General features: G+C 39.7%; 1 protein-coding gene across 1 annotated transcript in view; it reads left to right on the top strand.

Moving 5' to 3' along the window:
* The window catches only part of ly75 (lymphocyte antigen 75), a 134,189-nt gene extending 117,656 nt beyond the window's left edge, over positions 1–16,533 (top strand). Inside the window, exons 31-35 of the mRNA XM_078228282.1 lie at positions 1,620–1,794; positions 7,697–7,861; positions 9,201–9,323; positions 11,333–11,506; positions 12,588–16,533. Coding sequence (XP_078084408.1) covers positions 1,620–1,794; positions 7,697–7,861; positions 9,201–9,323; positions 11,333–11,506; positions 12,588–12,793 — 843 coding nt within the window. The 3' untranslated portion in view covers positions 12,794–16,533. The remainder of the gene's footprint in view (positions 1–1,619; positions 1,795–7,696; positions 7,862–9,200; positions 9,324–11,332; positions 11,507–12,587) is intronic.
* Positions 16,534–16,938: the final 405 nt, after the last annotated feature.

Here is a 16,938-nt window from a genome sequence, read left to right on the forward strand (position 1 = left end):
AAGTAAGAAAATTCTTTTTAGCGTGGATCAGCATGCCGACTCTATCAGCCCTATTTGTCAGAGTGTGCAAACCACACCCACAAATTCTCTGAGCACAGAGTACCAGAAAATCTGGAGTGAAAACTCGGCTGTGCATCTGGAGAAATGCATGCAGGTTTTTAGTCTGAACCTGACACTCTGTCAGACTTTGGGAAAATACTGCCCATTAGCTTTTTTTTCTCTTGGGCAGTGCCAGGGGGCACTGATTTCCCCCCCCCCCTCTTCACTCCAGCGGGGGGGGGGGTCTCGATAATTCCCCGCAAGTGGGGTGCTACTCTTCAACCCCGCCGGAGTGAAATTGCACTGGCGGGGTGGGAGTTGCTATCGGGCCCGGAGAATTCAGTCCTGGGCCTGATAATGACATTTAAATTACATTACAAATGGATTAAAATCACTTACCTGGTCTTCCCGCCGGTTTCCTGCGTGGTCCTGGCTTTCCGGCAGTGGGAGACATGCATGCATCGGGAACGCATGCATCGGGAACACATGCAAATCCCACGAATCAGTACATGTGCGTATCTCCCATTCTGACCCACCAAAAAATTAGCGAGTCAGAATGGGAGAATCGCGCCCTAGATCTCCTATCCGCGTGTTTTATGAGCTGATCAATAAGGGGTAAGAACATGCACTCACTTGTTTCTAGCAGGCAATTCAGGAGGCTGCATTTCAGGAAGTGTCTAGCTTTTGCTGAATTAAATGCAGGCAGCAGGAAGAACAAGTGACTCAAAATGACACAATTATATTGATCAAGATCTAAAAATTTGATTGCCTTCTCGCTATCTGAAAGAATGCTTTGCAGAGGAATAAAAATATAAAATTAATTTAAAAATTGTGTTTTCCGTTTTTTAAAATAGTTGCAGCATAACCTAAGTTAGAACTGTATGAGAATACATTTCTCCCTCATCGGTAGCACAGTGGTTAGCACTGCTGCCTCACAGTGCCAGGGACTGTGGTTCAATTCCCGGCTTGGATGACTGTCTGTGTGGAGTTTGCACATTCTGCTCATTTCTGGGTGGGTTTCCACCGGGTGCTCCGGTTTCCTCCGGGTGCTCCAGTTTCCTCCCACCGTGCAGTGATGTGTGGATTGGCCATGCTAAATTGCCCCTTAGTGTCAGGGGGATTAACAGGGTAAATACATAGGGTTAAGGGGATATGATTTGGATGGGATTGTGGTCGGTGCAGGCTCAATAGCCGAATGGCTGCCTTCTGCACTGTAGGGATTCTATGATTAGAGAGGCTGTTTAGCACCGCTACTGTAACTCCTTGATGAATTTTCCAGAAATATTTATCAGATATTTTATCATGTGGTGGGATGTCCCATGGCCCTTTACAACCACTGGAAATGCAGCTACTTGTTGAGTAGGTCAACAGAGCTCACCAGTCCAAAAGGAGCAAATTAATGAATGGCCAATCAATTTAACTTTGTGGTTTTGGCCAGGTCCGAGGAGAATTTTTGGCACTTCTATAAATAATGCCATGAGATATTTTGCATCTTCTTCTGTTAAAAGCTCAGTTTAAGATCTCATTTTAGTGAGCTCACTGCAATTGACCCTTTATTTTAATTTACTTTTTTATTTTAGGGAGGATCAACATTTGAATGGGCAGATGGGAACAATCCAGAATACAAACCTTGGGAGTATGGACACCTTGATTCAATTGGCAGTTGTGTGTTTATGGACACAAAAGGCATCTGGAATCGTGCTAGTTGTTACAGCGCGAAAGAAGGAGCCATATGTTACGCTTCGCAGAATAAAAGTACGTATCAAAGTCCAACAAAATAATTTACTCCTTCCCAGAATCGTGGAAGCAAACTGTTTTCATCTAACAGAAAACTTATTCAGACCAACTTTTTAGTAAGTGTAACATAGCATTATTTATATTACATAAATATCAGAAAAGTAAGTAAAATTTCTAAAAGCAAGTCTCTTTCGTATTTGCTTACAATCCAGATTAATTCATTAAACAAGCAAAACGTCAATGAACTTAATTTGTCAAAACTAGTTGACAATTTTCAATTACTTTGAATTCATCATATTTTCACTGAAATATGTAGGGCTCATCAGCTTCAGTTCATTAATTTCATAATTAACATCACTGATGCCCTGACTACACAATGTAGTTCCCCGGTTCCACTGCAATTTGCGACTCGGAATGCTAAGCTTCCAGTTAACGATGAACACATTTTCCTGCTGTTTTATAACAAAATGGAGCACATTCTTGCAGACTGCTGGCGGTTGGTGTCTTGTGCTTAGATGATTGAAATTCCAATTATGATGGTATTCTCAACAGGGGCTTAAGAACATAGGACTTAGTAGCAGGAGTAGACCATTCAGCCCTTCGAGCCTCCTCTTCCATTTGAAAAGATCTTGGGTGATCTGATAAAAGCAAATTACTGTGGATGCTGGAATCTGAAACCAAAAGAGAAAACGCTGGAAAATCTCAGCAGATCTGACAGCATCTGCAAGGAGAGAAAAGAGATGACCTTTCCTGTATGCCCTCATAGCACTTGACTTGCTCGTCAATCATGAATCTATCTAACTCAGCCTTGAATAAATTCAATGACCCAGCTTCCACTGCTTTCTGTGGAAGAGAGTTCCACAGGCTAACTCATCTGAGGGAGAAAAAAAATCCTCATTTATATCTTGAAAGGGAGACTTGTTTTTAAATGATGTCACCTAGTTGTAGTCTCTGCCACAAGAGGAAATATGCCTTTTGTTAAGTCTCCTCAGGATCTTGTATGTTCTGATAAGATCATCTCTCACTCTTCTGAACTCAATTGAGCATAGGCCCAACCTTTCTTCGTACGATAAGCCTGACAGTTCAGGAAGGAGTCAAGCAAATCTTTGAACTACTCCAAATGCTATTATATCCTTTTTCAAATAGGGAATCCAAAGCTACGCACAGTACTCAAATGTGGTCTCACCAAAGCCCTATACAACTGTAGCAAAACTTCCCTACTTTTATATTCCATTCCCCTTGCAATAAACACCAACATTCCATTAGCCTTCTCAATACTTGCTGCACGAGTCCATTAACTTTTGTAATTCATGTATTTGGCCACCCAGCTCTCTCTGCACTACAGAGTTCTGCAATCTCTCCCCATTTAAATAGTATACTGCTTTTCTATTCTTCTTTCCAAAGTGAACAAGTTCACATTTACTGACATTTTATACATCTTCCAAATTTCTGTCCATTCACTTAACCTGTCTATATCCTTTGCAGACTCTTCACCTCCTTTTGACAACTTACTTTTTGTCCCTACTCTATTTCCTGTTGGTTAACCAGTCCTTTATCCATTCTAATATGTTCACCCCTGCACCATGAGCTCTTATTTTGTACAGTAACCTTTGTTGTGGCACCTCAACAATTCCTTTTGGAAATCCACATTAAAGTAAAAAAGTTTACACTGCAATGAAGTTACTGTGAAATTCCCGTAGTCGCCACACTCCAGTGCCTAGTTGGGTCAATGCACCTAACCAGCACATCTTTCAGATTGTGGGAGGAAACCAGAGCACCCGGAGGAAACCCATGCAGTCACGGGAAGAATGTGCAAATTCCACTCAGTGACCCAAGGCCAGAATTGAACCCGGGGCCCTGGCGCTGTGAGGCAGCAGTGCTAACCACTGTGCTGCCCAACTTTACTTAAACTGATCTATAGTGTCCTGTTTCCCTCCTTTCTTGAATAAAAGTGTTGCATTAGCTATTTTCCAATCTAAGGAATTTTGGAAGATTTTAATTAATGCCTCTACTATCTCAGCAACCGCCTTTTTCAGACTCGGATGTGTTTAAAAAATACCTTTTCTCTGGTGATGGTGGTTGTTTTTAAATTCCTTCCTTTCACTTACTGATTTTCAAGTGCCATTCAATGCGGAGCAGGCCCGAAGAGTCGAATAGCCTACTCCTGTTCCGAGTTTCTACGTTAAGACAGATGCAAAATACCTGTTCAATGCTTCCACCATTTCCTTGTTCTCCATTAATTCACCAGACTTTCTAAAGGACAAATTCTAGCTTTAGTTATTCTTTTCCTGTTTAAACACTTATAGAAACTCCAATGATCAGTTTTTATGGTTGCAATCCTCCCAAAAAAGTTCGAAGTGTCAAATTCAAAGAACAAAAAAAGCACAGGATTAGGCCTTTCGGCCCTCCAAACCTGTGCTGATCACGTTTACCTATCTAACCACTTATATCCCTCTATTCCCCGTTTGTTTATGTGCCTATCAAGATAAGTTTTAAATGTGGCTAAGTGCATTCCAGGTCCCCACCACCCTCTGTGTTAAAGAAACTTCCCCCGCACATCTCCACTGAACCTTTCCCCCCTGATGTTGAACTTGTGCCCCCTTGTAATTGTCATTTCTGCCCTGAGAAAAAGCTTCCAACTGTTCACCCTATCTATACCTCTCATAATTTTATAAACTTCTATCAGGTAGCCCCTCAGCCTCCGTCTTTCCAGGGAGAACAATCCCAGTTAATTCACTCTCTCTTCATAGCTAATACTCTCCATACCAGGCAACATCCTGATAAACTTTTTCTGCACTCTCTCTCCCTTCTGGGAGTGTGGTGACCAGATTTGGTCACAATATTCCAAATGTGGCTGAACCAACGTTTTATATAACTCTGATGTAATTTTCCAACTTGTATACTCGATGGCCCGTCCAATGAAGGCAAGCATGCCATATGCTTTCTTCACTACCTTTTCCACCTTTTCAGGATCTGTGGACCTCTACTCCCAGATCACCCTCTGTGTCTATGCTCCTGATTGTTCTGCCACTTATTTTATAGCTCCCACCTGAATTGGATTTACCAAAATGCATCACCTCGCATTTGTCCGGATTAAATTCCAACTGCCATTTCTCCACCCAATTTTCCAGCCTATCAATATCCTGCTGTATTCTCTGACAATCTTCATCGCTATCCACAACTCTGTCAATCTTAGTATTATCCTCAAACTTGCTAATCAGACCAGCTATGTTTTCTTCCAGGTCATTCATGTATATTACAAACAGCAGAAGTCCCAGCACTGATCCCTGTGGAACACCAGTAGTTACAGACCTCCATTCAGAAAAACACCCTTCTACCCTTACGCTCTGTCTTCTATGGCCAAGCCAGTTCTGAATCCATCTAACTAGTTCACCCCTGAGCCCATGAGATTTAATCTTTTGCACCAGCCTCCCATGACAGACCTTGTCGAATACCTTACTGAAGTCCATGTTGACAACATCCACAGCCTTTCCCTCATCAATCATTTTTGTTACCTCCTCAAAAATTAGTGAGACATGACTTTCCACGTACGAAACCATGCTGTCTCTCATTAACAAGACCATTCAGTTCCAAATGTGTATAGATCCTATTCCTAAGAATCTTCTCCAACAGTTCTCCTATCACTGACATCAAGCTCACTGGCCTATAATTACCCGGGTTATCCTTGCTACCCTTCTTAAATAACGGGATAACATTGGGATAGATGCCATCTGGCGCTGGGGATTTGTCTACCGTAATGTTTTTTAATTCGCTTAACACTTCTTCCCTCGTAATGATGACTTGTTCTAAAGGGTTTACACACCCCTCCAAGATACCATTAATCAACGTGTCCCTCTTCTTTGTGAATACCTTTGCAAAATAGTCATTAAGGATCTCACCCACTTTGGTTTTGCACATAATTTCCCTCCTTTGTCCTTCAGTGGACCAACTCCTTCTCTAATTTGTGAGTAAACTGGTGCAAATCACGCCAGTATTTTCAGTGCAACTTCACACTCAAATCTCCCACACTCTGTGCAATGCAGAGGTCAAAATCGTGAATATAATTAAAAGCTCCCGGGCGGTACTCATGCCGGAGGCTGACAGTTCCGGACTTCTGTGCATGCGCAATGGCCCCCATCTGTCATCCTCCTGATCGCTGGCCAGTTCAATCGCTGGCCAGTCCTGGACCCTTGCAGTGCTGCCCCTCTCAACACTCCCACAGCCCGATTGCGGCCCCCACGAGCAGTCCCAGATGGGAGAATCGCCATCTAGATAGCATTTTTTCGTACTCTAATTATCCTTTTTTTGTTTAGTCTTTACTAGTTCTTGAAATTTTCTGACCTACCACTACTCTTTGCAGATTTTTGTAGTGCTTTTTTTTCAACAATTTCTTTTGCTATTAATTTACAGGATATGGGCATCGCTGGCTAGGCCAGCATTTATTGCCCATTCCTATCTGCTCTTGAGAAAGTGGTGGTGAGTCGTTGCTTTGACCGCTGCAGTCCCTGTGTTCTAGGTACACCTACAATACTGTTCTGGCAGGGGTTCCCGGACTTTGACCCAGCGATACCGAAGGAACGGTGGTAAATTCCCAAGTCAGGATGGTGATTGACTTGGAGGGGAATCTCCAGATATTTTCAGGTGTCTGCCGCCCTTGTCCTAGATGGTAACAGTTGTGGGTTTGAAGGTGCAGCCATAGGAGACGTGGTGAGTTCCTGCAGTGCATCCTGTAAATGATACACACTGCTGCCACCTCAGTGGTGGAGAGAGTGAATGTTTGTGAAAGGTGTACCAATCAAGCAGGTCACTTTGTCCTAGATGATGTCAGTGTTGTTGGAGCTACATTTCTCTCAGCAAGTAAAGAACATTCCATCATGCTCCTGACTTGTGCCTTGTAGATGGTGGACAGACTTTGGGGGAGATCAGGAGGTGAGTTACTCACCGCAGGATTCCCAGCCTCTGATCTGCTCCTACAGTCACAGTATTTATGGCTAGTCCAGTTCAGTTTCTGGTCAATAGCAGCCCCCAGAATGTTGATAGTGGGGATTCTGTGCTGGTAATGGGAAGTACATATGGTGTACACTTGCAATTAGCAAATTCACACAATTGTGTCTTCAAAGATGTTTATATTTATGCTATTATATGTCATATAATGGGAGCATTTTGCATTCTGTGTTGGGAAAAATATTGGGTTTACTCTTAATTAGTCAAATTGGCTTGGGTGAGTGGATTTCAATTGAATTTCTCCCACAATGGCACAGTTCTGAATGTAATGAAAATATGATGTTGCCTAACTTAACTTTAATAGTTTAGTTTATTACTTCAATTGTTGTCTGTATAAATGTAGTCTTTTTTTGGGGGGTGAGGTGGTGACATTGCCACCATTGCCTTCAGTAGTTGGTCTCCAAGAGGTTCCAAAGCGTGACTTTGTTCTGTTATGTTTTTCCTTTTTCCAGGCTGGGAAATGCTATACTTGTTGAGCTCAGTGTGACTAACAGTGAGCACTGTTGCCATGCCCTGACACCCACATCCTTACAGGGAAGCTCATTTTCAGTCTATGGGTGGCATGGTGGCACAGTGGTTAGTACTGCTGCCTCACAACACCAGGGACCCAGGTTTGATTCCAGACTTGGGTGACTGTGCAGAGTTTGCACGTTCTCCCCGTGTCTGCGTGGGTTTCCTCCGGGTGCTCCGGTTTCCTCCCACAGTCTGAAAGACGTGCTGGCTAGGTGGATTGACCCAAACAGGCGCCGGAGTGTGGCGACTCGGGGAATTTCACAGTAACCTCATTGCAGTGTTAATGTAAGCCTTACTTGTGACTAATAAATAAGCTTTAAACTTTAAACTTATTACTAATCTAACTGGAGTCAACAAAAAGCATTTGTTCTAATCAATTAATGTACAAAATATATTTTTCCAGGAACATTACCTAAACAGCAGGAAAAAAGTTCAAGATTCTGCCCTCAGGAAAACGGAAAGTCACCGTGGATAAGATTCAGAGAACACTGCTATGCATTCGACATGGGTTTATATAACTGGTCTGTATTTACCATGGACGAGACCAAATCAGTTTGTCATAAGCTAGGTATGTTCTGCTTCTATGTTTGGTGCAACTTAGTGGAGCCCCTAGTAGTGCTGAAGAAAGCATTTGGGATGAGGCACTCTACACATTGTGTATTGGATTCACTATTAGTTTGAAACTATTGCTTTGACTTGTGCTATTTTTGCTGTATAATTTGGAATGTAATTCATTACTATTTCATATAGATCTATTCTTTAATCACCAAAATACCTGTTTATGGAGTCTAAAAGTAAAAGAAAATAAGTTAAGATGTTTAGAAATGAATTCAGTAAGATGTCTCATAACACCAGGTTAAAGTCCAACAGGTTTATTTGGAATCACAAGCTTTTCGGAGCGCTGCTCCTTCCTCAGGTGACCTGAGGAAGGAGCAGCACTCTGAAAGCTCGTGATTCCAAATAAACCTGTTGGACTTTAACGATGTTGTGAGACTTCTTACTGTGCCCACCCCTGACCCACGCCGGCATCTCCACATGCTAGAAATGAATTCTATATTGTATAACCCTTTTATTTACTGCCTGGGCATTATTATCTCACTTAAATCTTTAAGGGTCAAGAGTATAGCATTCAGATAGATTATGGATAATCTGTACCTCAACACCATTCATCTGCCTTTTCTCCATATCTCTTGCCTAACACAATTCTATCTATATTGTTGACCGTATCTGCAGCCTATTGAGAGGAGAAGTTGTCCAGATTTCTGCTGTCCTTTTTGAGGAAAAACACTTCCTGATTTTGCTTCTGCAAAAACTAGTCCTTATTTTAAGACGATGTCCCTGAGTTCTCAATTTGTTTTCAATTCCCCCCTTCCACCACCCCACCCCCAACTACAGGAATAATTACTTCATAACGACTCTATCAAATCATTTTTAATATTTTGAACACCTTGATTGGCTCACTTCTCGGTCTTCTATGCTGAAAAAAATACAGGTTTCTGCAACCTGTCCGCATATTTTAACCTTCTAAACCCTGGTATCATTCTGATGAACCTGGTGTTGTGAGACTTCTTACTGTGCCCCAGTCCAATGCCGGCGTCTCCACGTCATTCTGGTGAATCTGCATTGGACCCCCTCCCAGCCAATTTGTATTTTTCTGAGGTACAGTGAACAAAACCGAATGTAGTACTCCAGATGAGACTTGGCCAAGGTTTTGAACTTTAAAATGGAAGTATAAGTTTTTTATTTCTGTTCCACCTTCCCTAAAGGTCAACATTCCATTAAATGTTTAGATTGCTCTTTGTACCTATATGCAAACTTCCAAATGACTCTCACCTGTATGGTTCATGATATCTTAGGGACTTTCATTTTTATTGTTAATAGCAACTTATGAACTTTTTAATATCTAGATCCCTCTGCTACTACTTTGAGCATTAAAGACAGGGAAGAAAATGATTTTGTAACTAGACAAATACAAGAAGAGCATGGAATCACTGGACGGATCTGGCTGGGAATTGTTCAACATAGTAAAGGTAAGGGAACCTTTCTTCATGTAGATATCTATTTATAAACTGTTTATGTGTGTGAATAATGATTTTATTTTTTACATGTGACTCTGCATCTTCAAGTTATTTTCTTCCATTTTTCAACTGGAGCTTGAAACACCACCTCAGTGAAAGACAAATAGATTAGTGATCAGTTTTGTTCTGAGATTAGTTATTAAGGTGATGCTTCTCCCACTGTCTTTCTCCTTTACTTAACACCCATTCGCAAATCAGCTGAAGTTAACTGTTTAGTGGTGCAGGTGAAAATGGGTGCAAAGTACAACTTCCCACTAGGTGGCATTTTTAAACTGTTGCTCCAATATGCAATTGTACATTTAAAAAAACAAACACTTTTCATTTGTGCAGTTCATTATTATCTCCCTCAGAAATGTCCTGAAGCTGCTCTACATTGAATTAGCTTTTAAATTTTAATGTAAGCAAATTTGATCATTTTTCACAAAACACAAACAATAGGAAGAGTACAGCGCTGGATGTCAGCTTCAATTATATGCATGGGTTCGGAAGTAAGATATAAGCTATAAACATTTGATGAGATGGTGGGAATTCTACCAGCTGAGCAATGCTATTTTTATATAAGGCATATATAGGTGTAGGAGGAGAGAAAATAAAATAATTGTCAGGATGCTGGACATTGAGACTTCTGCCATATGCAATTTTAGAAAATGTGTGATTATTTACCTGTATTTTTCCAATCTTGGATGTGCTGAGCAGTTGTCAAGTGTGGGCCAGAGCCTTTAACTTATTTATAGAATCATAAAATCCCTCCAGTGCTGAAGGAGGCTATTTGGCCCATCAAGCCTACACCGACAACAATCCCACCCAGGCCCTAACTCCATAACCCCACGCATTTACCCTGCTAATCCCCCTGATGCTAAAGGGTAATTTAGCATGGCCAATCAACCTAACACACACATCTTTGGACTGAGAGGGGAAACCGGAGCATCTGGAGGAAACCCACAGAGACACGGGGAGAATGTGCAAACTCCACACAGAGTTACCCAAGGCCAGAATCAAACCCGGGTCCCTGGCGCTGTGAGGCAGCATTGTTAACCACTGTGCCACCAACATGGAGATGGTATTCACATTATACTTTCCCAATTTTAGTGCAACATTCTTATTGAATGGAAATCCACATTTTCATACTTAGTTAAATTTTACTTTTAATGACCAAGTAATTAAAATTCCCGCACTTCACATATGAAGTAAATATTAACAGACTTCTGCTGACTACTGATTCTTTTTCCCCATACAAAGTATTGCTTTTTGAGTTTTGCCAAAATTAATTTCCATGATTAATTCAAAGAAAGTTAAGATTACCCAGTAAACAAATAATGCATTTCTCAAGGAGCACCTTTTTTTGCATTGCCACATAAATTGCTCAGCATCAAAATTAAAGTGACAGTTTAACTCCAACAACTGATCACAATCTGAAACAGACAAATGTGAGAGTTTCACATTGGCTGTTTCAAATCAGCTGTGCTTGACACAATGTGTTGTGAGGCTGGTTTTAAAAAATGTTCAAGTAATATATTTTTTAAATGACTGTTGTGACAAACTGTGTTGCCATCTAACACCAGAAATGGAGCTCTGAATAGCTATCACTCTTGGTTGGTAGAATGAAATTTGCTGCAAGGGAAGCCCATAATATTATGAAGATGTTGCTGTCTGCAATTGCAATGTACTATAAATGATATTGCAATAAAGTTGCAATCCTCTCATCACAAATAGAGCTTCAAAGTCAAAGCACAGCACTGGAGTGCAGAAGGCTCAACTGAATTGCAAGAAAAATTCACGAACTGGCTCCTCTTGCTAATCTGCCATATCACCCACCTCACGCACATACACTTGCAAAGATGCTATAAAATACAAGTCTTTATAATCATAACCACACCCTTTTTAATCCTTTGTTAAAATGTAAATGTGCATGTTGCACTTGTTTGTTTTAATTTATTGAGCACTTTTGTCCTTGCATACAGATAAATCCTTACAGTGGTTGGATGGTTCAGACCTTACCTATGCTAACTGGATTAATAAAAATCTCTCCGTTCCAATTCATAATAAGTGTGCCATTATATCATCCAAAAATGGGACATGGATTCTGACCAGCTGTTCAAATAGTCATAGCAGACTTGTTTGCAAGGCTCCAATGCGTAAGTTTCACATGAATAGCCTCCAATGGTTCAACAATTCTTTTTTTTATTCTTGCCTTATATGTCAAACTAAATTTTACTGTATGTTTATTTTGGAGGAAAAGTGTTGTGAATTCAAAGGGGTGTCATGTTGATATAAAGTGCTAATTGACTGTCAGTCCATGTTTAGCAGTGATATATTACCACTCTTAAAAATAGATTCATGAACATGTGAGAAAGAAACGTATTTCAGTTTGTGACAACAAAAATCATGCAAAATTCTAAAGTTGGGCAGTTCAACCGTCCCTTGTTCCAAGTCAAGATTCATGTCATGGAATTCAGCAAATATGGAGATTTCCAAATAGTATTTTGGTGGTGAAATACACAGGTGTTTTCTAAATGACAACCTGACTGTATAGACATTTGGTGGGAAGGTTGTACTGGATATGAGAAGTAGAAGACTAAAGGACTAACATCAAGCAGCTGGCATGGCACAAATTCCTGGGCACAGTGAAGACACTGTGTCTTAGAAGGTTCGTGACTAAGTTGCAACATGCATTGTCATTGATCACGCAAATCCTCATGGAGCTTAACCTTTTTGTCGTAAGATTTTCTTGGTCTCCACAGAGAATGTCTAAAGTAATATATACTTGCTAAACTTTGGACAGCTGACCGTTTTGGACAGACGGTCAGTCTGCCAGCACATTTCCAATGACGTGGAACAGGGAGACACCAAAGGTGTACTCCAAGTGGTGCCTATGTTGAACTATAAACATGCAAAGTAGATGCCTTCACAATGTTTGAGGATAATTGGGTTATGCTACCAATACAACTGCGAGGATCACCAGCCATGGAATTTTAGGGCCTAGTTGTTCACATTCATTGTTGTCAAATAACTATTTCCAGCAGTTCAAATTTTCCATTTGTCAAACTGGTGAGTTATAGCCAAATTATAGAATTTGTACTCTTAAAACATTTTTGCATCATTTTATTATGATGCATTTTCATTTACTAGAAAAATACTTTTTCATTGATTTGTTTACATGTTTATGAAAAAAAACCTACAAACTTAAAAAAAAATTAAACATCTGTTGTTTTGCAGGATCCAGTCGCAAAGTTGCAGCTTTAGTGATAACAGTGATTTTGATCCTCCTGCTACTCGGTGGAATGGTGTGGTATTTGTACAAAAGGAATAAGTGGCGATGGGCTCATCCCTTTGGAACAGTGCACTATGAGCGTAGTTATAATGATCCCATAGATTCAGATAGTACGGTAATGATATCAGAACTTAAGGAATTCCGTGACTGAAGCTTACTGTTATCTCTGTTACCAAAATGCTGAAGTGGGATTTTCATAACATTGAGATCCTTGTCTTTAATTTGAAAGATTGCTAAATAATTTCACTTATAAATATTTCCTTACTTGCACTACTTACATTTTTGATGAACACTGCTACATAGTTACTACTCTAGCAGTTTACAGAGGTTGTGTTCTTTTGTGAAATATTTGCTTTAAAAACATATTTTTATACTATATTAAGTAAACATTCCAATGTTGCAAAGAATCATAATATATGCAATGTTTTAACTCCAAAAAAAAATTGTTGCCAATCATGTTGCGATATCATGCAGTTGCTTATGTGACAGACATTTAATGATGTCTCTGCATATCATAAAGCCATTGAAAATTTCACGTTAACAATGAAAAATCAAATGTGTGTGTATATTTTAAAGACATGTGTAGTGTAAGGTGTGTTAAAAGCCATAACATGTTTGGGTTTTAAATGACTTGTGTAAACTGGAGAAAATTGCTATTGTTTATGAAATCATTCTTTTTTTTAATGTCAGTGCCTTGTAACCTCACAGCGGAACCTCAAAGTTAAGAATTAGTTGTGAATTGATCTGTTATCCATAATATAAGTATTAATAAGTCACATTAAGGTACACATGATATGCTGCTTTACTATTTTTAAGGGTTGGGGTTATTAATTAATAGAAACTCAACTATTACGGCATGTTCAACAGATTGAAATTGCTGGTTATGGTAAAACCATCTCGAAAGCAAGGTTCATTTTAACTTGGAAAATCGGCATCTAATCTCTATGGATATTTTGGTAATCTCTAGTCTTGAGGTTCTGCTGTGCTTCTATTTGTGTGTATTTAGAGCTCGAACTGTTAGAAATTTAGGAGCAGAGATTAATTGTTGTACTGTTTTTAATTGGGGGATTTGACAGAAGCACTTCTAATTGATGAACATTCGTCTGCATATGACTACTACTGTTAATTTCAATTTAGTGAATACAACAATGGTCATGTTGTGTAAGGGAAGAGCAAAACTTATTGCTATGTACATATTTACAAAGTAGAAAGACCAAAAAGACATAGCATTACTGGTCTGTATTGCTAAATATCCTTATCTTGAATTATTTTTTTTAAATCATGTGAACCAAATTTAGTAATTGTAATATTGAAAATTAAATATCTGTAAATTAAATTTACATTTCATGCTTCTTTGAAATGTACATAAATTTCATTGCAAAAACTACCTAATAAAATCTCGACAGTTATCTGAGGTCAGAACAGCCAAATATTAAAATGTGAGTTAGGGAGAAGAGTGTGTGTTGAAATTTGATCAACTTGAACTGTTCATCTCTCTCAAATTAACTTGTAGAAATTGACAAAAATAATGAAAAGTATTCTCCTTCCTTGTGCAATATGAAGTGGTCTTTGTTTTTAAACTTAATTTTGATCGCACAAATCTTATAGCTTTAATGGGACAAAACAATTAGGTGACGACTTTGGAGCTATGCAATTGCACGTAAATGTTATTTTTCAGGGTTTTATTTTATATGCTAATATTATTGACATTCTTTTGATTTTAAAAAACTTTATGATATATAAGAGGTGGGGGCAGCTCAACATTAAATGCTTCATTCCTATTAAGTTGCTAGATTCTGATTCCTCCACGATTGGCTTGTTTCTGTGTATTTCATTTTTGGTGATCTTACTTCATTCTCAAGTTTGTGGTCCAGAAAAATGAATACAATGGATTAATGTACTATCTTTCATAGAAACATAGAAGATAGGAGCAGGAGGAGGCCATTTGGCCCTTCGAGCCTACTCCGCCATTCATTACGATCATGGCTGATCATCCAACTCGATAGCCGAATCCTGGTTTTTCCCCCATTACCTTTAATCCCATTCACCCCAAGTGCTATATATAGCCGCCTCTTGAATACATTCAATGTTTTGGCGTCAACTACTACCTGTGGTAATGAATTCCACAGGCTCACCACTCTTTGGGTGAAGAAATGTCTCCTCACCTCCGTCCTAAATGGTCTACCCTGAATCCTCAGACTGTGACCCCTGGTTCTGAACTCCCCCACCATTGGGAACATCCTCCCTGCACTCCCTTGAGAGAAAGAACATCATTCCTCAGAAAAGGAGACCAAAACTGCACACAATACTCTAGGTGTGGCCTCACCAAGGCCCTGTATAATTGCAACAACACATTCCTGCTCCTGTACTCAACCTCTCGCAATGGAGGCCAATATACCATTTGCCTTCTTTACCACCTGCTGCACCAGCATGCTTATCTTCAGTTACTGGTACACAAGGACACCCAGGTCCCACTGCACACTCCCCTCTCCCAATTTACAGCCATTCAGGTAGTAATCTGCCGCCTTGTTTTTGCTTCCAAAGTGAATAACCTCACATTTATCCAAATTATACTGCATCTGCCATTGATTTGCCCACTCGCTCAACTTGTCCAGATCATTGTGATGGACCTCTGCATCCACGTCACAGTTTACCCTCCCAGACAACTTGGTATCATCTGCAAACTTTGAGATGTTATATTTTGTTCCCTCATTCAAATCATTAATATATATTGTGAATAGCTGGGGTCCCAGCATCGATCCCTGTGGCACCCCACTAGTTACTGCCTGCCCATTTGAAAAGCACCCATTAATTCCTACTCTTTGTTTCCTCTCTGCCAACCAATTTCATTTCCAATAAAAGTCCCTTCTGCCCAGTAAGATTGTTATGCAAAATGGCTTTGGCTATTGTATCACAATTCCTGTAGTGAGTAGATGGAATAGCACAAAAATGCATTTCATTTGGTAATCTTACTGAGAGGCAGCAACAGTAGCTAGCAAACAAAATGTTAATCCACTACACAAGTGATTGCTCCTTTGAAATATGCATTGAGGTAAATTTATTATGCATTTGACCTGTGCTGCACATGAATGTGGAGTAGTAATAATGTCACTGGACTAGTAATCTGGAGGCCTAGGCCAATGTTGTGGAGTCCCAGCTGGCAGGTGGTGGAATTTAAATTCAATTAATAAAATCTGGAACTAAAAGCTGAGCTCAGTAATGGCGACCATGAAAACTTTGTCGATTGTTGTAAAAACCTGGTTCACTAATGTCCTTTTAGGGAAGAAAATCTGCTGTCCTTAACCAGTCTCGCCCATATTTGATTCCTAACTGTCCTCTGAAATGGCGTGATAAGCCATTCGGTTCAAAAGGCAATTAAGGATGGGCAATAAATGCTGGCCTTGGTAGTGATATCCAAATCCTGCAAAAAAAAATAAAAAACTAACACACTCGAGCACCAAGATTCGCCAAATAAGCTTTGCCCCTTGTACAGTGGTTGGGGAGCTGCATCACTGGTAATCATGGAAAAATCAGTGGTACAAATAATTCTACCTGTGTGGATTGGTGCACATACTGCACAAGGAGAAAATAGAGAACAAAGAGAAAATAAAGAACAAAATATGTCCTAAACTACGGATGGATGTAAATATAAATTTATCCTTGCTCTGCTAAGCAGACCTATTTGTCAATGGTGTTCTTGTAAAATATGTTTGTATGTATATATGGGTTCTAAATGTGCCTTTTGCTGTTTCTGGAAGCTGTGAAATTAACTGGGAGGAAAATAATCATTATTTGTGAAGATTATTTTAGTGTAAATTGCTCTGTTTCACATACTTATCATGTATGTTACTACAAACAAGAGTTATTAAAATCAGCACATGTTTAATTAATAGCATTCATCATGTCTTGCTTATCTTTTGTAATTAACTTAAGTAGCTGGGAATACTTGTCATTACTGATGATAAAATAGAGTGCAAAATGTTGTCATTACTATGCTTTGCACTTGGGTTGCTTAGATCAGGTGAGTTCCAGGTTTGACTACCAGATTGTATTCATGCATGCTTTCTTTAAATATCTGAAGTGGCAAAAATTAACGCTGCCCTTGCTTGGTTCATCAATGCCATTCCTCATGGGCACCACATGCCAACCGATATGAAATGCTATTCTGGATGAGGTATTGGTCAAGAAAATTACATATCACAAAATACCCACGTCCAGCAGCATTTCTACTGTGGAGGGAGGAAGAGTAGCTTGAGAGGGGAGAAGGAAGTGGGAGCAGAACGCAGCATGCTATTA

The sequence above is a fragment of the Mustelus asterias genome, chromosome 14 (assembly GCF_964213995.1).
Source record: "Mustelus asterias chromosome 14, sMusAst1.hap1.1, whole genome shotgun sequence".
Taxonomy (NCBI): domain Eukaryota; kingdom Metazoa; phylum Chordata; class Chondrichthyes; order Carcharhiniformes; family Triakidae; genus Mustelus; species Mustelus asterias.